This window comes from Lasioglossum baleicum, chromosome 11, assembly GCF_051020765.1.
Source record: "Lasioglossum baleicum chromosome 11, iyLasBale1, whole genome shotgun sequence".
Classification (NCBI taxonomy): Eukaryota; Metazoa; Arthropoda; class Insecta; order Hymenoptera; family Halictidae; genus Lasioglossum; species Lasioglossum baleicum.
In genome coordinates, this window is record NC_134939.1 from 3,450,131 (window position 1) to 3,469,713 (window position 19,583).

At 42.5% G+C, this 19,583-nt stretch overlaps 1 protein-coding gene across 6 annotated transcripts in view; it reads right to left on the reverse strand.

Moving 5' to 3' along the window:
- LOC143213306 (pikachurin) overlaps positions 1–19,583 on the reverse strand; it is a 311,458-nt gene that overhangs the window by 143,229 nt on the left and 148,646 nt on the right. For all 6 annotated transcript variants that reach the window (XM_076433022.1, XM_076433023.1, XM_076433021.1 and 3 more), the window contains one exon: positions 16,338–16,638. In XM_076433022.1, coding sequence (XP_076289137.1) covers positions 16,338–16,638 — 301 coding nt within the window. The remainder of the gene's footprint in view (positions 1–16,337; positions 16,639–19,583) is intronic.

A 19,583-nucleotide genomic window follows, 5' to 3' on the forward strand; every position in this document is an offset into this window, starting at 1 on the left:
TTCACTCTACCGTCGCCGAACAGCGACAAAAGCTGCGAATATGAGAACCGGAAACAGCCTGCTAAGGAAATTGAAGGGTAACAATACCCGAAACGCGTTGGTGCCCGTGGGGTGGTCCTTAAACGCAGAAAACAATGCCGCGACAAGGAGAGACATAGAGAAAGAGAAGACCCGGCGAGTGGGTTAGCCTGTTTCTCGATGTTGTTTCACCGGTGTGTACACGCGTTTCCCTGTGTCTACACACCTGGCCGTGTACCCTTACCTTGCGCGAGGACACAGACACAGAAACCCCTATTAAGGCCTGCAATGGGAATTGAATTTATGAGACTCGTTTATTACCCTCGAGATTAGAATTCGCGACGACGCTTTTACCCGGCGAATTCTGTTTCCAGCGGCGCGCGGCGGCGGATTCCGTTTCAACGGGATTAGCAAATTGGAAATTTTCATTAATATTTGAAAACTGTGCTAACTGAATCCGAGGATCGGGAGCAAGACGCTCTGGAACTCTCGGTTCTGTTGCAAACGCAAAGTTTAGCAGAATGAATTTTAATGTCGTTTACGAGGATCCTCATCTTTGCGATTTTATAGCGCGATTTGGAAAATTGAGGAAGCTAGTTGTGAGTCTAGACAACATTTGGAATTTTTGCTGTTGAATCATCTAGAAAAATATTCACTATGTCTTGACAAAATTCTGGAAAACAATTAATCTTCCTCAAAAGTCTCTAAAGAATTTTCTAACGACCAAAAGCGTTACGAAATTGGATCATCTTTGCCGGAAACATTCGGGCTAATGATCACAGAGCAATTTTCTACAGCATCTCCGCTCCCAAGTAAAGAATAATAAAAGCGCCCGAGGGTGGTGCAACATGATCCAATAAATTTTAAACACAGCCAACCGAGCGCAAGATAGCAATTCAGCTTGCAATGGATTACCTGCGCCGTTGCAGCACCGCATAAAATATGCGAGACGCGGAACGACCGCCTTTATCTCTTATTCTTTCGGAATATCCAAAGTTTGAAGCGACAGCGTGCACACGCGTGCGTGAAGGGGTGCATCGGGGTGCGTATCTCGCAAGAATACGTTGCGGAAAGCCTCTTCCTTCCTTCCATCCTCCCTCGCTCTGCTGGAACAGCTTTCTTTCTCTATCACCGGCCCGGAAATTGCTATCTCCTCGGTTTCTCTTCCTCGCAAAAAGGGAACGTTGTTCCGCCCGTGAGTAAGAAAGTCACGTTGTTACACGGAGAAGCGAGCTTTTCTCGTCAACGGGTCCCCGAAACTTACTCGCGAGTCGTTCCGAGGATGATGAACGAACGCTTCTCCCCCAGCCGTGGTCGTCTGAATTTATTAAGTTCCGCGTCGCCGGGATTTCCGCGCGATGAGTCTCCGCGGCAGGGATCGAACGCTATAGATCCGAGAAATTGGGAGCCGCGCGCTCATCTTCGGGGAACTAGATTGAAGTTTTATAAGAACCCCGGGACGTGATGGATACCTTTCAGAAAAACCGGGATCCTCGAGACCCTCCGGAATTTCTGAGGGTTCCCCGTTGTTCGGGGAAAATTAATTTATTTTGAGGCGCCGAACTCGCGAGAGAGATCCCTTATTTTGTGATCATTCAGTTTATTTAGTTCAGTATTTAATATACAGGGTGTCTCAGCTGAAGGAGGCCATATTTATGGCATAATTTAAATGGTATCGGACGAGGAATATCATAGAAGAACAATTTCTTTTGTCCGGTTATTTTCTCATAGTTTTATCAAGCTCATCGTTATTTTCTTTATTTTCTGAATCTTTATTATCGGAAAAACTTATTTTTTTATTCCATCTTATAGCGGCTGAAAGAATATATTTGAACACGCTTAAGTCATTAACAAGATGGAATAAAAAAAAAGTTTTCTCGATAGAAAATAACGATGACCTTGGAAAGACCATGAAATAATAACCGGACAAATAAAAATTGTTCTTTTATGATATTCCTCCTTCGATACTATTTAAATTATGCCATAAATATTGTTTTTGATCCACTAGAATTAAATTCGCCCTGTATTGTGTAACTATTTCTGAAATTGCAGACTTTTATGCACTCGGACTGCGAACTTTCGCGTGATTCGATTTCAGGCGTCGAAAAATGTGGTAAAATGTGACGAAACGCTTGGAACCTGTTATTCGATTATTTCCCTAATTCGTTTTCTTCAATTCGTTATTTTCTCGACATGTCCTTAATTGCTGGAACCAGATTAACGCGAGATAAATCAATTCTCTTGGCTGCCTGGAGAAAATGTCATTGGATAAAAATAAAAATCGACGAGACAGTTATCCCTGGAAAAATTAACATTTCCATAGATCAATATCAATTTTTCATGTCTAATTACCAGTAAAGATTTCACCGAACCAATCAGGCTATAATTTGTCCATAGAATTGCAAAACAATCTTCCAGGAGGATTGCAGCGTCCCCGCAGATTGGCGTGCGAAAGACAGGCAGATTTAAAGTGCAAGTCTATCGGCGCGTTCCACGGTGGTTAATCCTTCGCCGCGCCAACAATGCGACCGTATTGTTTTTGCAGAAAAAGGCAGCCGGGAGCCTTGGTTCTCGCCATTGTCGCATAGCTCGGTGTCTTTTTCGTTGTCGCCCTACCACTTCCGGTTATTCTCCACGGAGCCCTCGATTATTTTCTATTCAAAGCCGGCGTCGCGTCGTCCGTTCGTCGAGCGGTGTATCGTTCTCCGACTGAAACTTCCTTTCTTTTCAAACGTCTTTTCCTCTTCCTCTCTCTTTTTCCCTCTCCGTCTCACTTTCGCTATTCCTTACCCTCTATTTTACCATTTTCCTCTTTTTCTCAATTTTACTGTCCCTTACCCTCTATTATTCTACCTTTTCTACTCTGTCTCGTTTTTACCGATCCTTGCCCTCTATTTTTCTATCATTTCTTCTCTGTCACACTTCGGGTATCTTCTGTTCCGTCGCTTCCTTCTCCTCGCAGTATTTTTCACTCCGCGTATGTTCGAATTCCTCGCGATTCACGTCTGAATATTCGAGAAAACTGTGACGCGAAATTTTTTCCGTTTCCAGCTCGTAGCGTTTCCTCCGCGCTCGCCTCTCTTTTTATTTTGCAATCGTGACCCACATCGAAAGAGAGAGAGAGAGAGAGAGAGAGAGAGAGAGGGGGGGAGAGAGAGAGAGGGAGAGAGAGAGAGAGAGAGAGGCGATAGCGAACCGAACCGCCGCGAGGATTCCACCCGCAGGGTTTCATACCCTTTCATTGTTGCGGTTCTCTGTGTCACGTTCTCTCTTTCGAAAAATAATATGATCGATTTCTCGCGTTCCTTTGTGTGATCCTGCGCCGAGTTTCCTGTCGCCCCGATGCCATTTTAGTTTCTGTATCGCTGACGAAGCTTATCCTTTGACTGCCCCGAAAAATTACGCGTTCGTTCCCTACGGTTCTGCGAAGTTGCTTGAAATAAAGCTCTCTTGGAGAACCTAGCATATTCAGTTCGATAAAACACAAAGGGTTGAAAAAGTTGTCGTGTAGCGCTCTTTTCAGAAAGTTGAAAAGAAAATCGTAGGCCAAGGGGTTGAATTAAAAGTGTGTCTGATGAAGAAAGACACTGGTCAAACACATGTACATTTTTTAGGCATTTCCGGTAGTGCAATTACAAAATGTTTTAAACAAAAGTTTATCAGTACTTGGTGAGATACATGTTTGCATATTCTTAAATCTGAAAAATGCTTTTTACGTAAAAAAGTAAAGGTCACCTTGAGTTTTTTAAATGGCACCATATGCGTTGTGGACGTTGTAGGATTGTTGCTGACGTCGAGACGAATTCAACAGTGTATTATACTATGACCTTGAAATTACCTCAAATTCAAAAATTGTATATAAACGTAATTTTAGTGGAAAATTATTTCTTAGAAAATAAATGAAGTTACATCAGATGTTCGAATTCCGATGTATCTTCTATGATACAGACTCCGCTCTTTGTATTAGATTTTTCGTTGTCTCCATAATTAGGGCATCTCGGTTTATGTTCACTTTCGTCGCTTCCCATATTATGTTTGTATTTATCACGTACACTTTAGAATCATCAGTTTGTCATCGTGTCATCGATCTAATCAGTTCATTGGCAGTATTTCTTCAGTGGTAGTTTAGTGTATCACGATTTGATCTTTCGGAATGAGTAAGTTTTCAAATATAGAAAGATGTGATACCCAGATAGCACACGATGTCTTCAAGACGTCCATTTTACGTCTATTTTAGACCAGAAAGTCTTACGTCCTAAAAACTTTAAGACGTCTTTAAGACCAAAAACAGTGTGGTTTTTATGCACCCGTAAACTAGCAGTAAGTATTAGCATTGGTATTATTTGTTCGAGTTAGTGTGTTTTTGCTTCAATTTCAATTTCAATTTCAAGTTTTATTGTGATTTTAATTTTTATTATTTTAATTGTGATTTTAATTGGAATTGTTAGTTTTATTACACTTTTTATGTCAATTCCACACATGCGTTCTTCCGATAAAGTTATTATTTATTGGTTTCACTTTAAACTCGTTTTACGTTATAAAAAGCATTTTTTCAGATTTAAGAATATGCGACCTTTTGATTGAACTTTTGTTCAAAACATTTTTTAATTGCACTACAGGAAATGCCTAAAAGATGGTGACATAACTTAACGCGTAGACCCTGTATAGTAACAGGGGTTAACTTACAAAAGTGCGAAACGAAGAGGGGTGGAACCACACTCGAAATCGCATCCCGTAAACGCGCTATAATTCTTCCCGCCTCGGTGTGTGAACGCAAGGGATGATCCGGCGAGCAACCCCTCAAAAACCAAGGGGTAGTTGGTTCGAATGAAGCGTTACGTGACTACCCTTCTTGCGGGGGTGGTGATACCCAACGGGGCTCGTTGCCGCGTGGCAAAACGGCCGAAAGTCGGCCGGCTGGTTTGGTGGAAAAACGGTGTCGCGCAATTATACCGTGCTCTGTGCCGCTGGCCGCCGACTTATTCGCTGAATTACCCTCATGGCAGCATCGGCAACCGTCTACACGGTACACGGACACGAGTTTGCGAAGCGAAACGAGCCAGTCTCTCTCTCTCTCTCTTCATCCCCTTGAAACTTCCGCGCTCGTTAGGCACGCGCGCGAGCCTCCCAGCGAAGTTACGTCGTTACAACGCCGCCGAGAAAAAGCTTCCGGACAAAGACGGTTTAGGGGGTGGCAGAAATCGTGGTCTTGTTCGTTTGCCGAGGCCTTGCCGAGCACGATTCTTGGCTCCAGAGATCGCTGATGATCGAGACTGTTTCCTGGATATCGATCGGCCAGGCCGGAATCGCTCCACTGCGTTGCGTTTTGACAGTGTGGATAAATCCAGATGATGAATGGAGATGTTTATCTATAGGTTTTTTTATAATTTTATCTATAGGGGTCTGCAGAAACGTGTCACACCGATTAAATCGATAATTCTTCTCCGTGAAATTACGTCTGTCTCAGCAGGAACAAGTTCCTTTTATTTACTCGTGATACGTTTCCGTCGTCCCTGCCTCCTTCGTGGTTTGTTCAAGGATTTCAGACGCGGCGGCGCGTTCTTTCCCGGGATCCCTGTCCGAGCGAGCTCGTCGCTCGTCGAACAGCAAAGTAGAACAAAGTGTAGAACCGAAAAAGATCTTAAGAGGATTCCGAGATCGCTGGCGGAAACTTTCTCCGTTCCCGGATAGAACGGCGCCGGGAACTTTTGCGCCCTTTCGTTCCCTACGAAGAGCAGAACCAGAGAGGAAGAGAGGAAGAGAGGAGGGAGGACTGGCACGAATCCATTTTGCGTGGCGAGTACGTGTAAACAGATCAATAGGCAAAAAGCGTCGGGACAGCGTGAATTTTACCGATACGGTTTCCGGCGTGCGGGGGGCGGGTTGCCTGGAACTCGAGAATGCGCAGCCATGTTGGAAAATCGAGTCTCCAAGCTTGGATTGCAGCGTTAAGCTGCGTCCCCATCGGCTTCGTTTTTGCTGTGTGGCTTTACTGCTTTCGCGAATGCTGCGGCGCTCTTCGGGACATGCAAATTTTTTAACAGGGTTTCGGACGAATCGAGATTTTACTAATCGATTCGAGAGCCTTGCAGATTAGTCCGACGCGTTTTAGAAAACCGGAGATCGTTCGAGCGGATTTTAGAGCTGCACAGATTTTTCTAGTGATTTCTCCGGAGACCTTCCGGGCGATGAACAATTTTTTTAAGGGATTTCAGAGTCGCAGACATTTTTTTAACGGATTTCAGTCAAGAGTTTTTCTACTGGATTCATAGGTTTTCTTCGTCGCTTTAGGTGGTCTTCCGGGTGACGGCAAGATGTTTTAACAGGTTTTGGATGGTTTCCAAATTCGAAAATTCATGATGATAGGTATATGCATACAATATAGATCATCCTGGAGCAGAACTTTGACCTAGAACCGCAAATCAAACAGCCACAAGTGGTGCTGACGCCTAGAGGCAACCCTTCCAGCCGCATCACCGCTAATGGATCCGATTTTTTTCAAACCGCAATAGACACGACAGCTGCTGGCACTACTTCGACCCATCTATAGACAAAAGACCTAAGCCTGTGTCACTGTGGCCTGTGCTAATTCTTTTTTCCTCTTGGAACACCGAAGTACATAGATTCTATTTTCCTAGAAAACTCCTCGAACTACTTCCTTGGGAAACAAACTTATTGTTTAAAATTACACTGGTTGCAAATGTACATTTTCGAAGCTCACTACGCTGAGAAATATATTTTAATAAGTAGCGAAAAAATTCCAAAAAATGTCACGAACAATATTTCCGTACATTATCAACTTTCAGCTTCTTCTAGACTCACTATGATTCCGCTCGCACCGCGAAAAGACTCAATTCGTTCCTATCCTCTTTCCTGCGAAAGCGGGGAGGAAATCCGTCACGAAACCTCGCAACGACGTCAATTTTCCTGGAAGCAGAGCGCCAAAAAATATTTCAAAAAATACTGTCTTCCACCGTCGACCTTCTACGTCATCTAGAATCCCTATCGTCGAGTATGGCAGCAGCGGGAGACCCTATTTACCCGAGCCATCCGAAATTCACCACCGAGACGGGCTAAGAAAATGCAGCTCGCCGGAAGGCAATTATCGTAACAGATTTTCCGAAAGCCCCTGAAACGGACCAATTAAAAAGGGTCCGGTTTTCCCGGGGCCGTCGTCAGCCAGACGGTAGCGGAAACTTTCCAGCCGGCATGAAACGACAATTAAAGTGACGAACTTCGCCGAGGACTGGCCGTACTTAGCCCAGAACAATGCGGTTGCTTAATAATTCCGAAAGTTAGGAGATAGCCGGTTGATTCCACGGCCAAGTTCCATCTCCATAGGACAACCGGGCTAATCCCTGTCTCCGGGATGTCGAAGATTCGTTGGAACAAAGTGCGACAACGATAGAGATAGAGAGAGCGACACAGAGAAACGAGTTTCTCCTCGCTTGTTCTCGAAGCTAGCGAAACACCGGGGAAAAGGAAACTTTAATTCGATCGAAGAGGAAACGTGGTGCTTTGGGGATGGCGCGCGGGGTGGGTGTTTCAGAGAGAGAGAGAGAGAGAGAGAGAGAGAGAGAGAGAGAGAGAGAGAGAGAGAGAGAAACTACGGTATTTTCCCGCAGGGCCCCGGAAAGTTAAGCGTTACATATTTACTCGGACTGGCTGTTACGACTTTCGGCACGTATCCTTGGACAGATAAATTGATTTACATTTTCGGCTATCTAGGGAACGAAACTTTGCCAGCCTCGTTTCCTCATCAGCAACTCGGGACTGAATGCTGCTCAAAGATACCGGCTTGATAAATCCAGGCTGGCCAATGCAGCTCAAAGGGAAGCTGGATATTTATTTAACCGATTATTTCCTTTGAACAGTAATTAATTTCGCAGGACATTCGTAGCAGGTTAGGTCGATCAGCCGAGTAATATAAGTTTTTTGCGATCGAGGGGGAATCGATGCTCGTGTAAGAACAGTTTCCGGAAGTCTCGCAGCGACTAGGACTATCCCTCCGTCCTCGAATCTCTAGCAAGTTCTTTGGACGCGAGAGAATAGCAAAAAGTTTGGACGGGAGATTTCATCTGGTCTCCAAAAGCGACGACGACCGAGGGAGAGAGATAGAGAAGAGAAGAAACTTCTCGGCTTCCCTGGTCCGACGACGGCACTGTTTTCGACACGTTGAAACGAAACCAGCCACGGTTTTGTCCTCAAAGGGTCGCCGCAACACGACCGAAAGATTAATTACTGTTCGTATTACTGTGTTCACCTGACCGTTTCGAGCGACTCTCTGTTGAAACATATTTCGACTCCGCTCATGCGAGCATCCAGAATTCAATATACAGGTTGCATATGGGAGGAGGTCCTCGGAAAATCGATTTACATTCAATTTTCTTCCATCTTGCGTCATTATAACACAATATTCACCTTTATCTACGTTCCCTTAAATCTTAACACATTACCGACCGGTGATTATTGCATAATTTTGAAGAATCTATGGTACATGGCCAAACACTTTTTAATGGAACCTTCAATAGCAACAGCAATTTTCATTATGAACTAACCAGTCACCCTTAATAACATCATCTAATAGTTTCATTTAAGATTGCAATATAAAAGAAAATTTCTATGTTTTCTTTTGGTAAAGCACAATTATTGAAAATCCTATTACATAATAGGCTTCCGGTAGGTAAAGTGTTAACCCTTGTAAAACAATGTACAAAGGATAGAAAAATAGAATACCTTAAGGGCTTGCTCTCACCCCTCGCGACACCACTCGAAAGAGGAAATGAATCATCCTCATCAACATTTTCTTAAGTCCTGAAGCCACCCTAAGCATTGCAATAATAGCATGAAAACAGTGAATGGCGAACCCACCCCCACCGAAAATCTGCAGCCGTGCGCCGACGTACAGAAGAGAGGGGTGCGTTCAATTTTTCAAAGGAGCGTTTCAAGTATCGTTTATCCTCCCCTCGACGAGCAGCAAGAAGTGCGTCTGGGCGCAAGGAACCTCTAGAAATCCGGCTGATTCGCACACCTTCTCTCACCTTTGTATTTGCTGGCGGCATATATTCATCGTTCAGACAATGCTACAGCCAGTGGCGGCACTTGGAACAGAGGGGAGGGCTGGCTATCTGTAGCAATTAATCTCTCTTCCGAGCGTACACAGTCCGCGTGCCGGCTTTTCAACGGAAATCAAGGGAAAATCACTCCCGAACATTCCCCTTAACCCCTTCTGACATTCCACCACCTTTTTGCAACGCACTGTGGTCCCACACATATAAGAATTTACCACTCGTAAATATTTAAAAGCAACATCAAACACGTACTAATTGCAATCCTCATCAGCAAGAATTGTTGTTGCGAAAGTAGGAAAAAATGTGCGTGACCTCAATTAAAGAATGACTAGAATAATAAAACATTGTTTAACGGTGCACGCTTTTTTCCTGGTAGTTGAAGAAGGTTTTCATCGGCAGCCTTTTCAACGGGAATCAAGGGAAAATCACCCGCGGACATCCCCTTCAACCCCTTCTGACATTCTACTCCCTTTTTGCAACGCACTGTGGTCCTACAAATAAGAAATCTCCACTCGTAAATATCTAAAAGCAACATCAAACACGTATTAATTGCAACCCTTATCAGCAAGAATTGTTTTTGCGAATGTAGGAAAATGTGCCTGACTTCAATTGAAGAATGATTAGAATAATAAAACGATGTTTAACGGTGCAACGCTTTTTCCTGATAGTCCAGGAAGGTTTTTATCGGCAGCCTTCTCAACGAAAATCAAGGGAAAATGTCCCCCGAACACCCCCTACAACACCTTCTGACATCTACCCCCTTTTTGCAACGCACTGCGGTCCAGCAACATCAAACACGTCTTAATTACAATCCTCATCAGCAAGAATTTTTGGTGCGAATGTAGAATAATGTGCGTGACTCGAATTAAAGAATGACTAGAATAATAAAACGATGTTTAACGGTGCAACGCTTTTTCCTGATAGTTCAGGAAGGTTTTTATCGGCAGCCTTTTCAACGGAAATCAAGGGAAAATGTCCCCCGAACATCCCCTACAACCCCTACAACCCCTTCTGACATTCCACCCCTTTTTTGCAACGCATTGTGGTCCTACTAACAAGAATTTACCACTCGTAAATATTTAAAAGCGACATCAAACACGTCTAAGTACAACCCTCATCAGCAAGAATTTTTGTTGCGAATGCAGATATGTAGGAAAATGTGCGTGACTTCAAGTAAAGAATGGCTAGAATAATAAAACAATGTGTAACGGAGCCACGCTTTTTTCCTGGTAGTTCAAGAAGGTTTTTCTCGGCAGGACTGAGTCCGAGCCCAATCGAGAGGCCGCGTAATTGCGCTTCTTAAAGTTCCCCGAGACAACCCTCCTCCACCTCTCTGTTACACGCCACTTCTTGCTGAAAGCGGAACTTCCCCGACTTCCGGGGCCGTTGTTGCGAATTTTTACGCGATAGCCTTCTCCTCGCCTGTCGGACTCCCCTGGATTATTTAGGATCCGCTCGGAACTGTTTGCGGGATTCCGAGTGCAGTTGTAACGGAGTTGTAAACGCTGGATTCTCGATGCTATTGGAGAATTAATTTACTCTTTGTCTGCTTTTGGTTTTATTGTTGCCCGCTGTTTGTTTTCTACCTTCCAAGTTGTTCGATCGATGTAGTTTAGTGGAACTTCTGCGGTATTAATGCACTTCCTACAGAACTACTGTTGCGATTGAAAGTGAATTTATCAGCATTTTTAATATTTTTTAGAAAACGTTCGGAGTCTATAAAAATTGATTTCGAATGTTTTTCGAATCAGGTTTGAACTCGTCTTGCAATTAAACGAAGCAACAATTTATCCGCGCTAAACTGCAGGAAACGGCTATGTAACTCGTCCGACAAATGTTTGACAAACGTTGGTCGCGGGAAGTTTCGGGCGCGAACTTTCGGGATCGCGTCGGACAGTTCTAATTTATGTTTCTAATTTATTGCTGTGTGCTCGCGGAAAAAGCAGCTCGCGATGTTACTGCGAAAGTTTTAACACCTTTATCTCTCGTTTCAATTGTTACTCTCTACCGAATGCAAAACTAGTTCTTATACGATTATGATATACACTTTGTGAACATATATGTATATATTCGCTTCAAAAAATATATTACTGCACTTGACACGTGCATCTCATATGTGCTCCAATCCAATAAACACTTCCGCAACTGAGAAACAAGGTCGGATGAGACACATATCCGTGCGAACTTTTTTCATTATTTCTGCGAGTCCGGTTTAATCTCCGAAACAATTTGCCCCGGAAGTTGTCCATGCAAAAATGAAATTTATCGCACCCCGGATTGCTCGGCAGCCGCACTATTGTTGATCCCGTGAGATCATATTTTTATAGCGAGGTCCATACACTTGGCAACGAATTTTTCAACAAAATAAATTCGTCGTATAATTCCTCGTGAATGTGTCTGTACCATCTCAATAATCGTAAATTATTCATATTAGAACACGTTCCGCAAACGCGTTAATGAAATATTAGGTTGTTCGAAAAGTTTCTTTCGCAATGCGTACATTTAATATTGTTACATCATGGATCATCTGTTTATTAACTTTTCATTACCTTGTAATAATACAGACTGGGTTGGGTCTGGGTTAACCTAACCGAATACTTGTGTGATGTAACAATGTTAAATGTACGCATTGCGAATGAAACTTCTGGGACGAGCTAATATAACACTGTCCAACAAATTTCAACTTTTTAAAAGTATTTCGATTCCCTCTATGCGATTCTTATAGAGTTTTCCGCGCTGATTCCGAATCTGGTTTTAATTTTTTTCCTATACGTCCAGTTTTTGAGAAAATGGAGTTTAAAAAAAAGACATATTTTTCAACTTTAAACAAATATTGCGATGTTATTATAAAAGATATTGAATTGTTCTTTACAGCAAAAGATTCTGTAGACTTTCCCGAATACAGTGATATCCAATATTAATACATTATGATTGTTTAAACATGTTTAAACAATGATTAAAGACGGAGATGCACCACTTTTGCACCAATTTTTGCGGATATTTTCGAATTTATCTCAAAAAATAAGGGTCCAGCGAAAAATTGAACTATACCACGCGAAAGAGCAGACTTTTATCTTGAGAAACCCCCCTGTGAAGTTTGCATGGTCGACGTTTTCTTCGAACCAGAAAGCAAAATATCTTCGCCCGACATGAGTTGTCACCAGTGGCGCTCACCACCAGAGCGGTCGTTCGCCGCTCCGTATCCCGTCGCTGCGCCGTGTCCCGTCCCGAGCGCCACTGACGGAAACTCATGTCGCGCGAAGATATTTTGCTTTCTGGTTCGAAAAAAACGTCGACCATGCAAACTTCACAGGGGGGTTTCTCAAGATAAAAGTCTGCTCTTTCGCGTGGTACAGTTCAATTTTTCGCTGGACCCTTATTTTTTGAGATAAATTCGAAAATATCCGCAAAAATTGGTGCAAAAGTGGTGCATCTCCGTCTTTAATCATTGTTTAAACATGTTTAAACAATCATAATGTATTAATATTGGATATCACTGTATTCGGGAAAGTCTACAGAATCTTTTGCTGTAAAGAACAATTCAATATCTTATATAATAACATCGCAATATTTGTTTAAAGTTGAAAAGTATGTCTTTTTTTTAAACTCCATTTTCTCAAAAACTGGACGTATAGGAAAAAAATTAAAACCAGATTCGGAATCAGCGCGGAAAACTCTACAAGAATCGCATAGTGGGAATCGAAATACTTTTTGGCTGTTGGACAGTGTAATTGGTCGAATTAAAATGTGAAAGGAAAATATGTGAATGTCGTCTGTTTTTGGGAGGTTTCGACGGGGCGTTGATGGAGCAAAAGCAGGGACACCACTGTTATAACCAAAAAGAAAAAAGTCATGAAATAACAAGTATTTCATCGACTAAAATCGTATCAGTTACAAATAAGAATTATAAGTAACCCGAAAATTTTTCTTTTGTGGGCAAAAGTTATCGTTGAGAGAAATTCATTTCGATTACTTATAATTTTTGGTAAAAATGCCAAAAATCTTGAAAAATTACAATTTTTACGAGTTTTGATCGTTTATAACTCGTAAACCAATTAACCAATTTCAATGAAATTTTCGGAGCGTATATAATTTATACAAGTTAATCAAACACATCTTTTAAATTTTCGTTATTGCCCCAGCTAAAATAGTAGTAAAAATCAATTTTTCTATTTTTTTCGCAATTCCGACCAAATGCATTTTTAAAAAAAATATTTTTTAGACGTCATTTACTAAACTAATTCTTCTAGCCTTACAGAGAAATTGAAGTCGTTTGGTCCATTCATAAAAAAGTTATTCTGATTTAAAGTGTGTTGAATCAGTTATGCTCGTTAGTGTATAAATAAATTTCTCTCATCGATAACTGTTATGAGTGATCGAAATAAATTTCTCTCATCGATCACTGTTATGGGCGATCGAAATAAATTTCTCTCGTCGATAACTGTTATGAGCGATTGAAATAAATTTCTCTCATTGATAAGTTATCAATGATAACTGCTTTGAGCAATCGAAACAGTTTTTCTTCATCGATAACAGTTATCGAGGAGGTTCCAATTTTTTGGACACTAATAACTGTTACTTGTGACCAAAAAGTATAAAAATCGTTATCTTTTAATCATTTTGTTTTCGAATTATTTCTTTATATTTTACGTAGATTATCTTAAATTTCAATAATAATCATTACGAATCAACATTTTATTAATGACTTTCATCGTAGAAAATTTTAGAATATTTTATGTTTGGTCCCTGAGTAAAAGTAAAATATTATAGAGGGTTTTACTGGAAGTTTGGTGCATTGAATTCTGAAGAATTTCGCGAGAGGTATAGAAATGGAGGAGGATCCGTCGTCTGCGTATAAATTTCGCTTGGAACAGAGTCGTTCTCGGTATCGTGAGAAACGCGTTCGTATCGACTGCATATATATTGTTACCGAAGCCACTGCAGCGACGCCCATTCATTCCACAATGCGCCGAATGTACAACGATCTTCATCCAGGAGTTCTCTCCAGGAAGTAGCTTGAATAGCATTACGTCGTCGCGAGGAAGACTCGCATTATCGTCTCGCGTCTAATTCCCCGACGAATTGCAACGTTCGTTTTAAAACGGTCCCGTTGTGAAATTAACAAGACCATTCGGTCTGTAGAACAGTTTGTCCGACGACGCAGCTCCTCGAGCAAGGCTGCAGAGAGCTCTCCAACCTGGTTACAGAATACTGAAAATCATTTTTACGGTACGTGGAAACGTAATAGCTTTGAGACTATTTCGGAAATGTCCTTTGTGGATGCTTGCGTCTGTGATACGCGCGTATCTGAGGATTGTAATGAAATTATGATTTCATTTGATATTCCTGGGACATATCAATTCAATTCATTTAAAGGAATGTAAATGTTCGTTTAATTCCAGTCTGCTTAAATTACAACGAGGGACATTTTATTCCCGTACAGAGTCTTGTAATCAAATCTCGACTTTCCAAGATTAATCCACACTGTTATTTCACTAAAATCGCACTTTATTATACAGATTCGAGACTCGTCAACAAATCGCCAACAAACTAGAACGCAGCGGAGCGATAACTCAGATTCTCCTCAATTTTGCTCAAACTAAACCACACTAAATTTTCAACAAAATCCCCGAACTGGATCAATCGGATAACCCTCAATCTCAACTAAAGCTTCCTCAAACCCTACAAAACGCACTTCCATACACTCTCCCGGTCTAACGACGATTTCTCAATAAGAACGAACTATAGCTGCAAAATACGCTTGCGAAACTAACAAAACGAAAGGTCCGAGCTCTCTCATTCATAACCAGATTATCTCGCGCGCGTCGCATCACTTTCTGTCCGCGCGTAAAAATTCCTCTCCCGTTCCGTTCGACGCCCGAACGGAGCCGGGGAGGACGAGAAAGAGAGACAGAAATAATCCGTGGTACCGGTGTTTCTCGGTTCGTCAGTTTATCGATCGTCATTGCGGAGATTGTGTATCGCGGCTCCAATCGGTTCCGCGCGACGTGACCCAATAAATAAATGCCGATCGACGTGATTCGGCGTCAAGACGGCCGCGCGTACTCGCGGGAAATATTCTCTCAGGAAATATTGAAAAAAAGCACACGCGGGAGAGAGAGAGAAAGGGAGGGCGAGAAGCAGCGGGAGGGAGAGAGAGAAAGATGAGAGACATGCCTCCGCTTCCTCTTTATTTATTTACCCGTGATACACGAGCGCGGCGTGTCTCGCTCGAGGATCGGCTCCGCTCCGCGTTTCAGGTCAGAGGATCGTTCTTTTTCCGATTACCTATGCTTTTAAGCTTCGCCCCGGCATCCATCCCCCTTTTCCCATCCACCTCCCCTCGTCGCACGACCAGAGGATGCATCCCCGCGTTTGTCCGCAGTTTCGCGGATCGACCGCAAAATGGATGACCTCGGCGCGAAATAAACAACCGACAAACCGGCCAGGATTTTCGGGATTGATGGCGCCTCGTCGATCCGATCCACCATCGATTTGCCAACGCCTCGCTGAAGATGTTTAGCTCACGGGAACATTCGCGGCCTGTAAACCGAACCCGGATTTTCGATTCGCTTTCCCACGAGGACATCGAGCGCTTGCGATTCGCGGACGGGATTTTTCACTGATCAGCCGATCAAGGATTTCTAGGAAGTTTTGTATGTTGATTTACGGAAGTCGTAGTTGGATAAGAATTTTTGAGCTAGTGATTTGAAGAAGGTGTTCTGAGGAATATTTCAAGATTGATTAGAGAAGGTAAGATTCTTCGTGCATGTGTTGTACGCTTTCTAGAAGACAGCTAAGGAAAATATGAAACAGTCTAAATCGAAGGGTTAAATCGATCTCTGATTGTTTCGTAATCTCTGAGAGTGTATTTTTTAAGGACAGCCAGCCAACGAGCGGTAACAATCCTCGAAAGCCCGAGAAAATAATATAATCAATCTCTAATTAACCAGCCGCGGTTCAAATCTCGTTTCATCACTTTCTCGAGCCTCAGCTTCGAAAGCCGGGTCCGCTCGAGCGTTGGCTCTCTTCCAAGTAGATATCTGCCCTTGTAGGGGTGCTAGCTGATGCCAACGAACTATAAGAGATACCTTGAGCCCCGTCCTCGTCTCCGGGGTCAGACTTGATACATAAGGGAACCGAGTGGAGGGGACGCTAGAGAAGAACACGAAGCATCAGCCCGTTGCATCGTCGTCGCAACTATGTATACGGCGTTGGTATCTACGTGGCTAAATGAAAATCACTCACCGAGCTGACATCGATCGCCGCCTCTGCCAAGGGGGCATTGACATCTCTGCCTGAAGGACCCTTGCTTTCGTCGCGGTGCGACGTCGTTCCCTTCGAGATCCATCGCCATCGAGCCATCGCCGTCTTCGTCATCGTCGACGTCCGTGTTCTCGGCCCCGTCGTCGGCTAGCTGCTCGACGTCGTCGCCTCGAGACTGCTCGATGTAGCAATTTCCAGCCGACCCGCAATCCAACGAGCACGCCGGCTCCGTGCTGACTATACTCTCCATCGTCGACGGTAGCTTCTGCTCTAAATTCGGCCCCTGAAGAGCGAACAGATTGCGGTTCACGATTACTTCGCGTTAGAGGACGTTCCGCGTTGCGGGGAGGAGATACGCCCCTTTCGCGTCGCCTTTGTGAGGCCACTTTTCCGGCCGCGGTACGCTAACGCTCGATTTTTAATACTCCCTCTGTCCCATAGTAATAGTAGCAAGTGAATATTTCAACGGGAATTATTGGCGAATGCAGCTGTAGGTTATGTTGCAGCGCAAAATTGCGAAGCCTTAGATCAAAATCAATGTTTCATGATATCTGTTATTTGTTTCGGCACATCTTTCAACTTTTAGGTTAACCTAAGTATTACGTTAACCTAAGTATTATAACTATTTCATCCGCTGATAGAAATCAATTGTACTATTTCAGTTAAATATCAACCCATTGTAAAAGTAAGATGAAAAAACACAAGTTATGCTGGAAGCAATGAAGAACGATGGCTTCAATAATATTAAGCTCACACATATAGGCAAAGCAAAGCTTCGCAGCCAAGGGGTCCTATAGTCCAGTCAACGAAAAGTTGTAGAGAGAAATAGAAGGAACACAATTTTTAACTTTGGGTATTTGTTTGGACTAGTTAGGAGGTGAACATACTAAAAGTCCCCACTCCTAGGAGGTGAGCGGGGTGCAGGTGTAGAAGGTCCCCTTTTTCGGTTTCTCGCTTACATCTCGGAAACTATGCCTTCTAGCGATAAGACTATTCTATACAAAATTAAAGCTGACAAAATGTGCCACAAGATTGATTCGATTCAGTTTTTCGCTATCTCGCTTAGTTTCCGAGATATCCGCGCTCAAAGTTCACTAATTGTGCTGAAGAGTTAGCTAGTCAAATAAGGCAAAAAACGCGTGAGGCAAAAATTTCTTTTCCACAATTAGTGAACGTTGAGTGCGGATATCTCGAAAACTATGCGAGATAGCGAAAAACTGAATCGAATCAATCTTGTGGCACATTTTATCAGCTGTAATTTTGTATGGAATGGTCTTATCGCTAGGACGCATAGTTTCCGAGATATCCGCGCTCAAAGTTCACTAATTGTGAAAAAGAACTCTTCAGCACAATTAGTGAACTTTGAGCGCGGATATCTCGGAAACTAAGCGAGATAGCGAAAAACTGAATCGAATCAATCTTGTGGCACATTTTGTCAGCTTTAATTTTGTATAGAATAGTCTTATCGCTAGAAGGCATAGTTTCCGAGATATAAGCGGAAAACCGAAAAAGGGGACCTTCTACACCTGCACCCCGCTCACCTCCTAGGAGTGGGGACTTTTAGTATGTTTAACTCCTAATTAGTCCAAACAAAGTCTCAAAGTTAAAAATTGTATTCCTTCCATTTCCCTCTACACCCCCTTATGAGCATTCATTGACTGGACTACTACCTACAAGTTTAAAATGCCGTAACGGAATGATTGAAAAGTTCAGAAACTATCTGAAATAAAAAACTCAAAATAAAAATTAGGATGTAATATTGGGTTGTCCGACCAAGGCAGGTCTGAATATATCAGAATGATTGAAAATGAATGATTGTACTTCAGGCATATTTGGAAAAAATTTTGGTTACGATACGTTTATTTTTGTCAGTTTTATACGCCTTTGAATATGGAAGCAAACAAAGTGCATTATAGGCATTTAATGCTTTTCTTTTACCGGAACGGCAAAAATATGCCACACAAGCGCCAAACAAGATAGTTTATGGCGAAGGTGCTGTAGCTGAAAGAGCTGTGCGGAAGTGGTTTGCTCGGTTTAAAGCTGGTGATTTCAACATTGAAGATCAAGAACGCCCAGATAAGCCTTCCACCACGCTGATCGAGAATAACCCACGCTATACGACCCATGAATTAGCAGAAAAGTTAAAAATATCACAGTGTACCATCCACGAGCATTTTGTCAAGCTTAGCTACACAAACCGCCTTGATGCATGGGTTCCCCACGATTTAACGAAGAAAAATCTGATGAATCGTGGCCTCATGTGTCTTTGACAACACGACAAAAGTTGTTGGATCTCGGTTGGAATGTTCTATCCCATTCACTATATTCACCAGACCTCGCGCACTCAGATTTACACCTATTTCGATCATTACAAATTTCCTTAATGGAAGAAACTTCAACTTTTTGGTCGAGATAAAAAATCATACAGAAAAGTTTTTCGCCAAAAAACCTGAGAGGTTCTGGAAGGACAGACACTTTCAAGCCTGAGAGGTTGAGTAAGATTGTGGAACAGAATGGCACCTATATGTATAATTTAATAAATGTCTACCAAAATTTAAATGTGCAGCGTTTCAATTTTCCTTCAAAAACGGCACGAACTTTCCGGACAATCTATTATTTTGAATTTATTGTTTAAAGTAATCTAGTTTTTTGATAATAAATGTTGCGTTCTATATTTATTTTCTTTTGCTACTATTATTATCGGACAAATTAAATTCATCAACTGCTACTATTATTATGGGGCAGAGGGAGTAGTAAGTTGAACGATTTTTTTTAGAGTGGAGGGTAATTATTTTTGCGTTCGCTAGACAATTGAGGGGTAAACTTTACCGGACTCAAAATTAGTACCTTTCTTCTACGAATTATGGTGTATTTCATATGTAATTCAGTAGATTTGTACCCGGCGCGGATATAGATCAAAGTTTCGATCTCTAATTGTAAGATGAATAGTTGAGGAGCTATGGCCGCTTAAAGTTGAGCATTTTTGACAGGCAAGGGCGCCGCCATATTGGTTTGTAGTGACGACCGCAAGCCGCTTACCCCTTGCAGCCTCCCCCGCCCCCTCCCCGACCTAATCATAACCAACTCAGTAAGCGGCGTGCGACCGTCACTACAAACCAATATGGCGGCGCACTTTCAAGAAACTAGAAATATGCTCAACTTTAAGCGACCATAGTTCCTCAACTATTGATCCTAGAGGTTCGAAACTTCGATCTGCATCCGCGCCGG